Consider the following 15,974-nt stretch of genomic DNA (forward strand, 5'->3'; position numbering starts at 1 on the left):
CATAAATATGAAGGACAGATGATGGCTGGGTGGATGGATAGACACTTGAGAGAGAGAACAACAAAAGGACAGTGGATGCAGACGCACATTTCAGAAGATAAACAGATTATGAGTCTGCGTCTCTACTAAGGAAACCCAAAACGGTACAGTATAAAGCTCCAAGAAAAAGCACAAAATGTCAACCTGCAACCTTAGACCACCTCTACTCTAAGGCCTTGTGCTTCCCTCTGGTGGGTGGGCGTGCTCTGTACAGTGCAGTACACATACTCTCTTGTAACATGCTGAATGGTCGAGGGCAGAACCCTCTGGGGTGTCTGTACATAAATTCTCCTTCTGCTCCTCAGGCTCATCCACTACACCTCAACGAACCAATTATGTTCCACAAGATGCCCTTCAACCAGACCAGAGAAAGTCTACATGTCCCATCCCAGGGACAGATAACAGTTCTCAGTCTCTCAGCAGAAGAAATCAGAGACCACAGACAATGCCCCTCAGAGTTGCCCTGATTAACAAAATCAGTCAGATTATATTCATGCACTAGGTGATAATGGAGTGTAGACCCTATAAAATACTGCCATTTTATTTTCAAGTTTGAATCGTAAACCTAGCATTATAAATCTGAATAAAGCTAATGCAGTCCAACTATTTGCAGGAAGAGAAGATCGCTGTCCTAACAAAAAACAAAAGGATAAAAAAAAGACCAAAACAAAACAAAAAACCCAACAACCAACAACCAACAACCAACAGAAACAAAAAAGAAGCTGAGAGCTGAGGAGAGGAATGTGAGTAGCTTAGCCCTCTGGAGGGAGACAGACAGTCCTGTATTCCCATCATGAGGGAGATGTATTCTGTTACCAAAGTAACAATGTGTCTTGTTCACCACCTCCTATTTACAAAAACTCACCTGAGACTGTCCCTCCCTCCTCCCCCACCCCCTGCAACCTCATCTAACACATACTGGTTACCAAGTGCCTGGAAGCCTCATAGAGAGCTTTCTGGAATAATAGGGTTTACTTCAGGTGCAGTTAAGTCTTAAGAGAGCAAGGCAGAGACCAACAGGACCCTGGAGAGTTGTCTTTGGCTCAGTGCACATGGAGGTGCATGAATATATCATTCATAAGAGGAACGGTTCCTGGGACTGGGAAGATGGCTCAGTGGTTAAGAGCACTGACTGTGGGGCTGGGGATTTAGCTCAGTGGTAGAGCGCTTACCTAGGAAGCGCAAGGCCCTGGGTTCGGTCCCCAGCTCCGAAAAAAAGAACCAAAAAAAAAAAAGAGCACTGACTGCTCTTCCAGAGGTCCTGAGTTCAGTTCCCAGCAACCACATGGTGGTTTACAAACATGTGTAAGGGGATGTGATGCCCTCTTCTGGTGTGTCTGAAAACAGCTACAGTGTACTCACATACATTAAATAAATAAATAATTTTTTTTAAAAAATAAAAAGAGTAACAGTTCCTAAAAAAATATAACTCCTGGGCTGGAGAGATGGCTCAGTGGTTAAGAGCACCGACTGCTCTTCCAGAGGTCCTGAGTTCAATTCCCAGCAACCACACGGTGGCTCACAACCATCTGTAATGGGATCTGATGCCCTCTTCTGGTGTGTCTGAAGACAGCTACAGTGTACTCATCATATATAAAATGAATAAATAAAATCTTTAAAAAAATATATATATATAACTCCTCATACCAAAGATGACCTGATTATTGGGTTTGTTTTTGTTGTTTGGTTGGTTTTTCTCTTTCTGAAGAGAGGGTTTCTACTGTGTAGCCCTAGCTGGTCTTGAACTCTCTCTTTAGACCAGGTTGGCCTTGACCTCACGGAGATCCATCTGCCTCTGTCTAAGTGCTGGAATTAAAAGTGTGCACCTCTGCTGTCAAGCTTGGGTTTTTTATTTTATTTAAGGTTTATTTACGTATTTTATTTAAGATTTATTTATGTATGTGAGTGCTCTATCTCCATGTGAGCCTGAATGACAGAAGAGGGCATCAGGTAACAGTATAATTGGTTGTGGGTGCAACAGTATAATTCATGTGGGTGCAAGAAATTCAACGCAGGACTTCTGGAGAGTAGCCGTGCTTGTAACTCCTCTCTCCTGCTCCCCACCCTTCTCCTTTTCTTTTAGTCAGGGTGTCATGTGGCTCAAGCTGGGCTCAAACTCACTATGTAGCTGAACTCCCAATCCCCTGCCTCCAATTCTCCAGTATTTGGATTATAAATATGTGTTACTATGCCAGGCTTTCAAGACAGTATTTTTTCAATGGCTAACATCATATCTATACCTCTAGGATTGCTGGAAAAGGGGGAAAGAAAAGAAAAGAAAAGAAAAGAAAAGAAAGAAGGAAGGAAGGAAGGAAGGAAGGAAGGAAGAAAGAAAGAAAGAAAGAAAGAAAGAAAGAAAGAAAGAAAGAAACCAAGTGCAGAATCCACATAGTTTATGTCAAATACCAAGGCCTCATCAACCCCCCAGCTACTGTTCAAATTCAGCCATTTTATCTTCTACACATCCATCTTGCTGGCAGTCTGAAACATGCATTAACATCTAGTACTCTAGGTTTAAAAGCATATTTTGGAGTTGCAAGTCTGAAGGGTAGAAAAAGTCAGGATACCTAGCTCTTAACCTGTGCTGGTTAAGTTGTTTCCAGTGCTCTAAAAGCCACCCCAGGCAGAGACTGTGGCTCAGAATTACCTTGACGTCCTCAGGAAGGTGCCGCTCAGCACGGTTTTCCTTCAATCGTTTTGTGATCAGCTCAAGAGTCGCTTCCTTAGACGGCGTCTTCTCTTTCTGAATGGCTCTGGGCTCACCGTCACTCTCGCTGTCTTCATGGCCTAGAGAAGAGCCAAAACTTTTTGGCAGAGTGTTACTCCGAGGACGTGTCTGAGGCACAAACTCTCCATCAGAGTTTTTGTGTTTTGCATCTAAATTTCAGAAATAAGAAGATTAATAACTGATAACATATTTCAAAGTCACACATTTACCATACAGTACACTTGTTCTTCAAACAATACCCACGGTAAAGCACAACACTCTGACAAGTACTGAAAAGAAGTCAACTCCAGGTTCATAAAGAGCTGAGCTTGGGCAGGGAGTGATGGCGCAAAGCTTTAATCCCACATGAGGGAGGCAAAGGCAGCAGGGGGATCTCTGTGAGTTCAGGACCAGTCTTGTCTCACAGTGAGGGCTCACAGCCTGTCTTAGAAAAACCAAAAACTTGATTCTTTGATTTTTGATGATTGAGGAAGATTGGCACTAAACTCTGGTCTGCACATATACATAACAAAATAAACAATAATAGAATAAAAGTACTGGGAGTCAGAGCTGTAAGGAGAGTGTGCTTGTAGAGGAGGAACAATACTACACAGTGCCATCCTGGCTACCATGGAACTAAACCTAGCACAAGACTGAGGGAAAAGCACTTGTGCCCAATGGAGAGAAGAGCCTAGGCAAATTCCTCCAAATCTGAGAATAAAAATGAGACATTAACATGATAAAACCCTACAGCACAGTGTGTACAAGCCCTTAAGAGCCACAGTCTAGAGTCAAATGAATAAAACAGAACAGCAACACGAACTGTCAGCACTGTCTTCACAAAGGTAAATCTGGACGCAGCTATGACTACTAAAGCACACTAGGAATACATACAGTCTCATGACAGCAACACTGTACTAGCATCCAAATAAATACAACAGCAACACTGTACCAGCATCCAAAAGCATATAGCATAATTTATGGTTTACAAAGAATTCACAGGGGGCTGGGAGAGATGGCTCAGAGGTTAAGAGCACTGGCTACCCTTCCAGAGAACCCAGGTCCAATTCTCAGGAGCCACATGGCAGCTCACAATTGTCTGAATTAGGTGAAGTGACCTGACACCCTCACAACAATGTATAAAATAAATTAAATAAACTATATTTTAAAAATCTATAAACATAATCAAGCATACATAAACATTTTTTAAAGAGTTTATAACTTAGCAATTTTTGTTTGGTTGGTTTGATGTGTTTTGGTTTTTGAGACAGGGTTTCTCTGGGTAGCCCTGGCTGTTCTGGAGCTCATTCTGTAGACCAGGCAGGGCTCTGGGATTAAAGGGGTATGCTACCACTGGTGACAGTTAAATTTTCAGATGGTCAAAAATTCATTAAGCCTAGGGGCTGGAGATCTAACACAGAGCGTCCCACATGGTAAGCAAGTACTCTGCTCTACCACTGGCCAATACTCCCAGCTCCTAATTATATCATCTTAGGATAAAATTTGACTCCCTGCCTGTGATGGTTTGCATATGCTTGGCCCAGGGAGTGGCTCTATTAGAAGGTGTGGCCTTGTTGGAGGAAGGTGTCACTGTGGGGGGTGGGCTTGGAGACCCTCCTCCTAGCTGCATGGGGATGCTCAGTCTGTTCCTGGCTTCCTTCCAGTAAAGATGTAGAACTTAGCTCCTCCTGCACCATGCCTGCCTAGATGCTGCCATGCTCCCACCTTGATGACAATGAACTGAACCTCTGAACCTGTAAGCCAGCTCCAAATAAATGTTGTCTTTTATAAAACTAACGCTGGTCACGGTGTCTGTTCACAGCAATAAGACCCTAACTAAGACACTGCCCATGCACAAAGACACCAAAACCCAAAGCAGCTCAATACTTAGAATATATTTCAGATAAACGATATGGGATCAATTTATCTATGAATATAATCTAGGGTATCTTTCAAAAAAGTAATACTCATACAAATAGACATTGGAAAGAACATGGCAAAAGATTCCCATTTTTTTGTTGCAGACATTTGATTGCACTTTGAACCCGAGACTGTGTTATTTACCAAAAAGCCCCATTTCTAGTTGTGTGGCTCGTACTTTAGCACACACCTTTAACCCCCCTGACTGACACACCCTTAGTACCTTTAATTCCAAACAATGAAGGTAAAATAAGGTGGCAGAAGGAATCATCCAATGTTTGAAAATTATGTCTAATTCAGTGGCAAAGTGATGAATTAGAGAGAGGTTTGATGGAATATGATAAGCCTATCTCTTATGAGAAGGGAAGGGGGGTAAAGAAGGAAAAGAAAGCTACTTAAGAGAGCAGTGCAGAGACACAGGAGGCAGGGGAGAGGAGGGATAGTTACAGTAACAGAGAGAACAAGCTAGACACAGGTGAAGATAGAACAGACAGAGAGTGAGGAGGAGCCAGAAGATTAGAACAGATTGCTAAGTTAGGATGAGGCCAACAGAGCAATTCAGACAGAGAGAAGCCAGATTGGATCAGTCAGCTTGGAGAGGAGTTTGAGCCAGAGCAGCTGAGGTGAATCAGCCAGCCGGAGATCAGAAAGCTAGAGAGGATGAGTGTGTCCAGCAGTAAGTCTCAGAGGCTGGTCTAGATAAGACTATACGGAGGCTAGAAGCCTCCAAGACTAGGACTAGGTTAGGAGATGAGGTGGTAAGCCTTAGGGACAACAAGTTCCTCAGGGAAATCAAAGTTACATTGACATTTCTTAATATGTTCTACTGGCCTTAATGACAGAACAAAAGAAAACCTATTATTTTTTCAAAAAAGTTCCAAGATATAGATGTATCATTATTAATTTTGGTTTTTCAAGACAGGGTTTCTCTATGTAGACCAGGCTGGCCTCAAACTCAGAGATCTGCCTGCCTCTGCCTCCTTAGTGCTGGGATTAAAAGGGTATGCCACCATAACTCAAAAAGTAGGACTATATTTTGCATAGAATTATAAATGTTTCAAAGAGGCAGATTTTGCACAAAATGCACTCATACCTTTAATTTGCTTCCGTAACTTTGTAAGCTCTGTCATCCATTTTAATACCTTCGGATTGGCTGCAATGTCACTGTAGGAGGGCTGCAAAGTTATGGAATTGGATCACTGACATTTGTAATGCCCAATAGTTACGTTAACTTATCCCTCATAGTGTTTACAGTTCCCGTCCCATAAACTTTCATTCCTCTCACTTTGCTATCAAGCTCTTATAAAAGCAGGTCATACAACTAGAAGGGGCCAAGTCTGAAGGCAGGTCTTTCGTCTCTGGTCATCAGACTTTACACACAGGGTCTGTCTAATCGGTACAAAGACACACTGTTCTCATTTCCCCCTCCCCTTTTGTTAGTGTGATTTGTGTCAGAAAAGACACAATAATTTGTTAATGTAAAGAATTTGGTTTATGAATTCTAAAAAAAATGTCTGCAAATGGAAACAGATACACATTGATACAATACTAAGAACACAGGCACAGAAATTAACAACTAAGGACCCCCTGGCTCTCAGGCCTGTATGATCACTACTATTTCCCTAGCATCTCAGATATGCACTCTTTAGGGAAAGAACTGGAACATGCTCTCCTAAGTAAAACCCTCCCCTCAGCTCTAACGTGAATTCAAGTTTGACCTAGGCAGCGCTACAAGCTTACCTTGCTATTTCTTTCCCTTTCAAATTGCTCCTCAAATTGTCTGATTTTTTTCTGAAGCTTCTTGACCAACTGATAAGGTGTTCTGTCTTCTCTTTTTTCATCTTTTGAACTGAAGGATGACCTTCGAATTCTGAATTAAAACAGGCCAACACGGCGCGTTGAATTTTCAAGTGTCAACATAGCATTACTTAATGTCCCTGCCATGTTCCTATTACCACTCAGGACATTTTACAAGGGAAGGGAGAGCCAGCATGAAGGCTTGAGCAAATAACACAATAATAATGGTAATAATCATCTTAAGTGAAATTAAATTTCTAATACTAAAGAGCAGTCAATAAATAACTTGGCTACACATGTGGGAACCAAGAGTCTCAGGCTGGAGAGGTGAATCTAGCTGCTCTTCCAAGAGGACTCAGGTTCAGTTCTTAGCACCCACATGGCATCCATAATTCCAATCCCAGGGGATCTGACACTTTCTTCTGGCCCCTGGAGGCACTATACTCACATATATAAGCCCACACACAGAAAACCACATACAAAAAAAAAATTAAAATGGGAGGGCAATATAAAATGTATTTAAATGACAAGATTGCTTATTGACTCCCTGTCATTTAGACAACATAACCCAGCCTGCAGGAAGGCAGTGTGCTGTGTCACTGCAGTCCTGTCAGAGGCTTTGTACTGTTTATTTTTGCTGTTGTTCCTATTATTACAAAACTCTACATTTACCTATACAGCACTATGTGCCCAGTGTCTTCAGAGGGCAGAAAAAGGCATCACACCTCCAGAACTGGAGTTACAGATGGTTGTAAGCCATCATGTGGGTGTTGGGAACTGAGCCTGTGTGTCCTCTGCAAGGGCAGCAAGTGCTCTTAACCACTGAGCCAGCTCCACAGCCCCAAAGCATTATAGTAGTGAATGCTGGCTAAATATAAGGAAGTGATGTTACACACACATTCTCCCACTGAGGTTAAAACCCTGTGTTAACACTCAATGTTGAGAATAAAAACCCTCCAAAAAGGGACACAACAGCAATAGAAAAGGCCACAGAAACCATGCAGCTCACAGTAAAGACTTCAAATTGTATCTTGCATTCTGAACTTTACCAATAGTAACAGTTCACCATCTCATTCCAGATAATATCTCCACACTAAAGCTGTAAATAACTTGCAAAAATTCTATACAGGAGCAAGGCAAGATGCCTCAGCAGGCAAAGCACTTGCTGCCCAACCTAGTGAGTTTAACTCTTTAACCCACAAAGAGTTAGAAGTGATATAGATCCCTCACAACACACACTCCTCTCCCTCTCCCACAATTACACACTTAAAAAATTACTGTAAAAAGATCTCTGTGAGTTCAAGGGCAGCCCGGTCTACAAAACAAGTTCCGGGACAACCAGAGCTGCAGAAAGACCAGTGCCCACATTAGGCAAAGGCAGCTGATCCCCGAGGCTTGAGTTACAGGGAGCTGTAAGCTGTCTGATGTGGGTGCTCAAATCGGGCTGCTCCTCTACTGTTCTCCAACCCTACACAAAGGCTCTTTAAAGACAGACAGACAGACAAAGGCACTGCTGTTGTGTACCAAAACATCTTTTCCTATTCCGTGCCATTTCTAATGTTTGCTTGCTGCATTTTTTTCCTACCGAAAATACTCAAGGCAGTTTCCTAATATTACAGCATTTGTAAGTGTTTGCTAATGTTAGCTGATTTTTAAATGTTTAGTTTAATTTTGTGAATGAAAGTTAAAGGTATGCACAAGAGTTCGGGAGCCAGAGGCCCGCAGGGTTAGACGCTCCTAGAGATGGAGTTACGAGTGGTTGGGAAGTACATGGTAAGCTGAGAGCAGGCAGCTCCTCTGCAGGAACAGTATACACTCTGAAGTCACCATGCCATCCTCCCAGCCCAACATGTGCACATGGGTGCAGGTACCCACAGAGGCCACAAAAAGGGACTGAACCTCTGGAAGCTGGAGTTATGCACAGTTGTAAGCACACAGTGTGGGTACAAAAAATTGAACTCAGGTCCTCTTTAAGCCTCTTAGCCTCTGATCATCGCTCCCATCACCCCCCACCTCAATGTTAGCTCTAAAAATGATAAATGCTTTTCACTGCTACTGAACAAAATAAATTATCCAAAACAAAATACATGTAAATTGAAATCTTAGGTCTGGGGATGCAGCTCAGTTGGCAGAGTGCCTTCTTGGCATATAGAGAGCCTAAGTTTGACCCTCAACACCATATAAACCAGGCACAGTATGCATACATGTTACCTTAGCACTCTGGATGTACTTAGGGTGCACGAAACCCTGTCTCTAAATAAAAGAGTTTTATAACTTCTGAAAATTAAGCTGCTTCTATTAACCAGAGTACTTGTTTGTGGTCATGTTACTTATGCAAGTTTTTTCTCTGTGTAGCCTTGTCTGTACTGGAACTTGCTCTGTAAACCAGGACTTCAAACTCAGAGATCAACCTGCCTCTTCCTCCCTAGTGCTATGATTATGTATGAGCCACCACATCCTGGCTGCTGCAAGTATTTTAGAGCTCTTCTATAACTTGCCTTTTACTTTGAGAAAGTTAACCTAAAAGCATCTTGTCATGCTGCTGAGCCTGTCAGGGTTGCTGCCTCTGCCAGCCTGAGGGAAGAGGCCGCTGAGGGCTCTCTGTGTTTTAACTTCTGTCCCAGTTTTTTTTTTTTTTTTTTTTTGTTTTTTGTTTTTTGTTTTTCTTTTTTCCGGAGCTGAGGAACAAACACAGGGCCTTGTGCTTGCTAGGCAAGCACTCTACCACGGAGCTAAATCCCCAACCCCCTCTGTTCCAGTTCTTTAGCATTCCTTAGTACAGTATGTATCCAGGTCAGCCAACTGGGGGAGCTCTTACCTCAGATGGAGGCATACCCAGAAGCACTAGGGTGCCTAGAATGAGCCTTTCTATTTATGAGATACAGATAACAGGCTCCAAGGTCTGATGACTCAACTTGTTCCCATCCCAAAGAAGTCTTTCTCAGCCAAAGGAAAATGTTGTTTGTGTTATGGACTATGTAAATTTCCCTTTCACTGTCAAGTCAGAGAGTAGCTGGGAAAAAAGTATTAAATCTCAACCCATGGCTCCTGGAATTTTCTCAGCAAGCAGCAGTAACCCTGAAGAGTGCCTTCCATCATTTGGAGGCCTCTGGAAGAGGTTAAGAGTCCTTAGCGTCTGTTCTGTATGTGCACCACCAACTGTCCATTTCCTCTGACTATCAAAAAAGTTTCCCAGAATGTAAGACGATCAGCAGACAAAGGTGTTTGCTGTGCAAACCTAATGACCTGAGCTTGATGGCAGACCCCAGGTCATGGTGAAAGGGAAGGAAGTTGACTCCAAGTTGTCCTCTCACTTTCACACACATGTCACAGCACAAGAGCCCCTGTCCCCAACACATCATCATAAAGACAGTAATAGTAACACATTTCAAACTTATCTGAATAAAAGTAATCAGAGACTCCATTTTCAACAGCATAACTAACTTGTCAAGCGGTGGTTTCTTGACACTGTTCCAATTCCATAAGCTGAAAGAGCTTTCCAGCTTGGATCCAGCAGACATTGGAGCTGCTGAACCAAATGAATGGGAAAGGAAGGGAGGCGCGGGGCTCTACAGGAGCGGCACCAGTCCCTTCTCCACGAGAGTTCTCTGTGCCTCTGCCAGCTTGAACATTTCATGGATTTTTGATGTTGTTTTTCTCTTTCGCATTTTCTTTTTGTATCCTCCTCAACACCTCCCCCCTCCCCTCCCAACACACACACACACACACACACACACACACACACGCACGCACTGTAGAGGTCAGTGATGCCATGCCATTTGACAGTACGCACTCAGGCTCACTCAGTGGCATGGCAGCTCCTTCCAGAAAGTGTGTGCATTCTATGATGCTACAAGAAGATGCCGGAACCACTGCACCTCAATAAGAGGACATTTCACTTAGCGCAGTACAAACTAGTCAACTTCTCCCTTTCAGAGTTCTGCATTCCAATATTAGTAAATACATGACGACTAACGGCAGGAAATGCCCACAGTCTAACAGTAAACCCTAAGTACTACGTAACCTCAATAAATTCAACATTCAATAGCAAGCGAATAGAGCGATGTCAATCACAGGCCTGGACGGATTAGTGTACAAGAGTAAGAACGGCCTCTCGAATACATGAGACCACATACCTAGTAAAGGAAAGTGCCTTTGAGGAGAAATCCAATGCTTCTGGATCATGTAGGAAACGCTGGCTTTGCCCAAAATCTAAACTACGATGAGATAATACTGGAGGGCAGTCCTCTCCCAGAGGGTGGTGAGTCATCCTTGCAGCCTGTGGAGACAGCTGAGCTTCTCCAGACTCAGAGTCTTCCTGCCAAGACTTAAATGCAGGAAATGGCTCTGTGAAACAAACACAAGGATAAGATTATGGGTGTCTTGAACCTGCATCATTGTATAGTGGGTTCATTTTACATACAGTAGTGAAAAACATCAAAGCACATCTAGCATAGTAGCATAATCATGATGCCCGCTTCTACACTCTTCATCCTTGTCACTAAGAGATACTGCTTAAATGCCTAACCTAGTAACAAGAACAAGAAAGGATACTAATAAGCTTAAGTTTAATTCTATACATGCTATATAACATAATCCCAACTCAATATTCTAAAGATGGGATGCAGAAAAACATTTTTCAAATACAAGTGTCTCCTCAGAAACATGAACTGTCAGTAGCTATATGAACTGTCTCTCACTATCAGATGGCGGCTGCCTATGCTAAAATATGAAAATCTTCCCATACTACACAGAGTACTAAGACATGGAACTAATGCCATAAAAACTTTAATATCCCAAACGAGGAGCTAACTTTAGCCTGTCCACAATATGTTAAGTAATAAGAAATAATGTTAACTGTTAACATGATTAGTTAACAGTGTTAGTTACTTCTATTATTAGGTTCCTATGAATAAGACACACACACACACACACACACACTTTAATCCCACAATAGTATTTAAGTGGCAATGAAACATCTGTGGCTCTCCCTAAACACACTGATTTTATTACAGTGATCCTGTAAGCTATGTTAATAAGTTATATCTCTTCTCATACAAACCATCTATAAATATATGTCAAATACAACATTAACTTTAAGCACCACTGAGTATGGGAGAGGAAGAGCTTCTAGATACATCTTAGAACTAAATCCTGATTGATAGCTATTGCAAAAGCAAAACAAAATGGGAACAAGTACCAACAGTATTAAAATTTAAAAAGTTGGGAAAATAAGACAACCACTTCAGCAATTTAGTTTAATGCTATGTATTAGCCATTTAAGCATTATCTTTTAATAGTTTTTAGAAAATTTACCTTGCCTTGGAGGCCTAAATCATTTTGGTTGACTAAAACTTGGGTAACAAGTGTGTAATCCCAAAATGACCTCAGCAACAGTGATTTCAAAGCAGCCCTTGTGCCTGTGTCCCAGCAGATACACTCATAATGAACATTTCATGACAAATGTTAACGTTTTAAGAAAAGAAATCACAAAAACCCTTTTCTGAGTTTTTAACACAAAAGTTTCCTTTGGGGACAGCAGGAGAAGGGCTAACAAAAGACAAACCAAGTGAACCACACAGGGAAAGCAAAGCTGAGCGGTGGCGAGCTGTACTTACCCTCCCCATCTCTCTGCAGATGCATTGTTTTGAAATCAATGAGGGGGAAAGTGATAAGGCATGACGCTAATAAAATGGAAAAAATGGCAAAAAATACTAAAGTGAACACACAGAGCAGGCAGAACAAACCATACACATAACACAACACCAAGGGCACAGAAGCATTTCCCCAGGGCCAGCCAGGAATTCGACTTAAAAACCTGCTTCAAAGAAAGGACTACCTGCATACTTTAAGCAAGCATACATTTCTGTCCAGCAAGTAAGGCAAACTCAGAACTGATTGTTATTAAAACTCAGACACAAGACTGATGAGCCAAACCGTTTAACCACGTGTATTTGAAACTTTTTAGTATGGTTGACAGAAAAAACAACTTCCTTAAAGGCTGAGGATGGTATGGCTAAGAGATGAGTGCTTCGTGGCATCCGAAAGCTCTAGGTTCAATCCCAGGACCAAAAAGAGAAAAGAAAGAAAAGTCTCTCTTTTGCTCATGCCTCATAAAAATACTACTACTGTATGTCATCCCAAAGTTGTCAGCAGAAAACCTGAGGGCAAGATGATATCCACCTTCATTGAGACTCTTTGAGCAGCTACTGTAAACGCATACTGGCTGTGGTAGGGACATAAACCTGCTTGCTAACTACCCTTTGAGAAAAAAGTAAAGCCTCACTTACTAGAAAATGGTCAAGAGGGCCAGAATTTGTGGAATCATTCCCCCCTTCTCTACTAGAGTCATATCAAACAAAGAAAATATGTCTACAGATTTCAAAGTACATAAAGTCTAAAGAAATCTGTTATCTTGAGACTTAAAAGAAATATTCTAACACCTAATTGTAAAAAAAAAAAGGGGGGGTGGGGATTTGGCTCAGTGGTAGAGCGCTTGCCTAGCAAGCGCAAGGCCCTGGGTTCGGTCCCCAGCTCCGAAAAAAAGAAAACCAAAACAAAAAACAAAAAAAACCAAATAAACAATATTCACATTTGTGGCAAAGTTAGAACATGATCATGACAACCCAGGCTAGGAAGTTCACTTATCTGTCCACTAGCACTAAGGTTCTGAAGGTCACTGACCCTACCCACTTCTGGAAAGAGAGAGACCTACACGGACTTATCATGACTGATGAGAGAGAGAGAGAGAGAGAGAGAGAGAGAGAGAGAGAGAGAGAGAGAGAGAGAGTGTGTGTGTGTGTGTGTGTGTGTGTGTGTGTGTGTAGGGGGTTAAGGAAGCATCAGGTTCTCTTTGGACAACCTCTACAAAGCTCAAGCTATAGAGCCCAGCCTCTCCAAACCATGGAAATTGTTCCTTAACTGTGTTTAACACAGGGTCAGAGCCTTCAGTCAGAGATCATAAGTGCTTAGTTATCTCCATCTCCCACTAAAAGAGACAAAAGTATCCTAGTCCTCACCTTCAGAGACTCTGTTCTTACCAAGGTTCCCAGGGACCCTCTTTTAGCCACTGTGCTTTTCCACTGTTTCCTTTCCTTTTCACATCCAGGACACGTGGTCTTCACTGTCACCAGTGTGCTAACATCTCCTAACTCAAGGGAGCTTCTGCATTAATTCTAAGAGTTCTGAATAAGTCAAACAGAACCAACTTCATTTAGGTGAAGTTAAGGCTCACAGTATGCCACTACACATGGCAAAGACAGAGACCTAGAATGGTTGTGCATAGGGGAGGGTCACAGTGAAGATTGGCAGGCAAGGATTTGCTAAAAACTTTTAAAATATGGCTGGACTTTAGATTAAAACTCAAGAACAATAAAAACCTTACACATTAAAACTATGGTCACATGGCAAAGGTGCTCAGGGCATGGCACTGCAATTCCTCCCGGTATTGCCACTGTGCCAAATAACTGGCCAAGACACAGTAACCCCAGGGCTCTCCAGCTGCATGAACAGAACCCGGGCTGAGGACCCTGAGCTGCCTCCTGTTCTCTTATGAGGAGGGCTGACAGCTCATGGAACTAAATGGCTGTTCGTTTTCCCTTCTCCAGCATCTTACTTCACAGTTGATAACGCAGCACACAGTGCTGACAGAGGCTCTCTCCACGACACTGCACCACATTTGTTACTTAGTTATCCATTTTGTCAGGAATCTTCTTTATGGATTTCAAAATACGTAATAGATTCTTGGGTGTTTTTCCCAAGTAAATAATTTAGTACGTAAATAATTCACTCAAGTCCCATATCTGCTTACAATTTATGGTATTTTTAATGTAAAATCTTTAGCAAAAATTTTCAGTGTAAATTTGCTAAGTTTTAAGAAATTTTAGCATCTCCCCAAAATACTTTTGCACTCTATAATACAATCTTCGCTAGACGTACCAGTAGAGAATTAAAAACATAAAAACCTGCTGCTGCTGATTATGAGGTAGCTGGATACCCTGCTTAAACTGGTAAAGTCATCGAACTTCTACCACGCTGAACTTCCAAAGACTAAGACACGGCATCTGATTAACAATTAATCTGCGGTATTCGATTCTGGGTACTTCTTACTTTTAATCAATTTTGATCTTTCTCTGAAGGAGGTGCACTGGAGGGGCACTGAGATGGTCTGGTCTTGAAACTCGTGATCATCTCGTTCCCCCAAATGCTGAGTCCCAGGCATGCATCGCTGCACCCTTGGCAGCATCATAGCTAATAATCCAGGTACATTCAACGAATGAGAGAACTGCCCTACTAATGTACTTGGGAAAAAACCAAACAAACAATAAACTTCATTCCCCCCCGCCCCCCAGAGTAAACAGACCAGGATGGCAAACACTGTCCAGAAGAGGGCAGGAGTCTCATCATGCTTTGGGTTCTTTCAGTTACAAACAACAGCGTTTGGGAACTTAACATGCTGGGGTAAAATTACCTTCCCATTTGTCACCATCAGAAACATTCTTCAGATCTAAATGTGCAATCTGTATACATGCTGCTTCTCCGTGAACACCAACACTCTGACCTTCGGTTACCTCCAACTCAGTGTTGGCATTCAAATCGCGTATCTTGCTACTAGAATCCTGTATTTTAAAATAAAGAATGCATCTTATAACCATGACTTTTCACAACTGGCTCAGAGACAGTCAGCACACACATATCCCTATGTCCTTTTCATTATTGGGCCAACAAAGCCAACTGTCCCATTTCTACTTACCTGTGCATGGGGGAGGGGGCTTTTGTTTGTGCATTTATTATGTGCATCACATGCATGCCTAATGCCCAAGGAGGCCAGAGAGGGCATCAGATCCTCTGAGACTGGCTACAGATGGTTATGAAACGGCATATGGGTGCTGAGAATCAGATCCTGGTACTCTGGAAAGGTTTGTTTATGCATTTTATGTATATGAGCACTTTGTCTACTTGTGCAACCAGAAGATGGCATCGAATCCTATGAATAGACAGTTTGTAAGCCACCATGAAGCTGCTGGGAATTGAACTCAGGACCACTAGAAAAGAGAGCAGCTAGTGCTCTTAATGGTTAAAGCCATCTCTCTAGCCCCAAGCAAATTACATTCCATTGTAAATTTACACCTTATAATGTCTTACTAGGAAACCAAATTTGGGTCTCTCTCAAATGTAGGAAAGTACTTTTCATAACCCACAATTTTATACCCACATTAATTACTGCTTAATTTTACACATTGGACTCCTTTCCACTTACTCAATATAAGACTAAAGGCCAGATATAATAACTGACACACTGAGCAACATTTTTAAGAACTATAATATATAGATAGTTCTTACCAGAATCAAGTGGGGCAATTTATCAGTGTCACATAATAAATATTCCTTCCTAGAAACACAAATATAATTATTAGCATATAAAGAATACAAAGGTTACTTTTATTACTTCTTACCTAGATTCTTTCTTCTCTTCCCCAATATAATTAGCATTTAAAATTTGAGAGGAAAT

General features: G+C 41.9%; 1 protein-coding gene across 29 annotated transcripts in view; it reads right to left on the minus strand.

Moving 5' to 3' along the window:
• Fam13b (family with sequence similarity 13, member B) overlaps positions 1 to 15,974 on the minus strand; it is an 80,821-nt gene that overhangs the window by 8,965 nt on the left and 55,882 nt on the right. For 14 of the 29 annotated variants that reach the window (NM_001106158.1, XM_063277252.1, XM_063277239.1 and 11 more), the window contains 6 exons: positions 15,806 to 15,854; positions 14,934 to 15,081; positions 10,600 to 10,810; positions 6,407 to 6,536; positions 5,760 to 5,841; positions 2,687 to 2,916 (listed from right to left, as the gene is read on the minus strand). In NM_001106158.1, coding sequence (NP_001099628.1) covers positions 2,687 to 2,916; positions 5,760 to 5,841; positions 6,407 to 6,536; positions 10,600 to 10,810; positions 14,934 to 15,081; positions 15,806 to 15,854 — 850 coding nt within the window. Of the gene's footprint in view, positions 1 to 2,686; positions 2,917 to 5,759; positions 5,842 to 6,406; positions 6,537 to 10,599; positions 10,811 to 12,081; positions 12,148 to 14,933; positions 15,082 to 15,805; positions 15,855 to 15,974 lie in introns of all 29 variants that reach the window. The other 15 variants (XM_063277238.1, XM_063277236.1, XM_063277235.1 and 12 more) reach the window with 3 other exon arrangements.

The sequence above is a fragment of the Rattus norvegicus genome, chromosome 18 (genome assembly GCF_036323735.1).
Source record: "Rattus norvegicus strain BN/NHsdMcwi chromosome 18, GRCr8, whole genome shotgun sequence".
In the NCBI taxonomy this organism is placed as follows: Eukaryota; Metazoa; Chordata; class Mammalia; order Rodentia; family Muridae; genus Rattus; species Rattus norvegicus.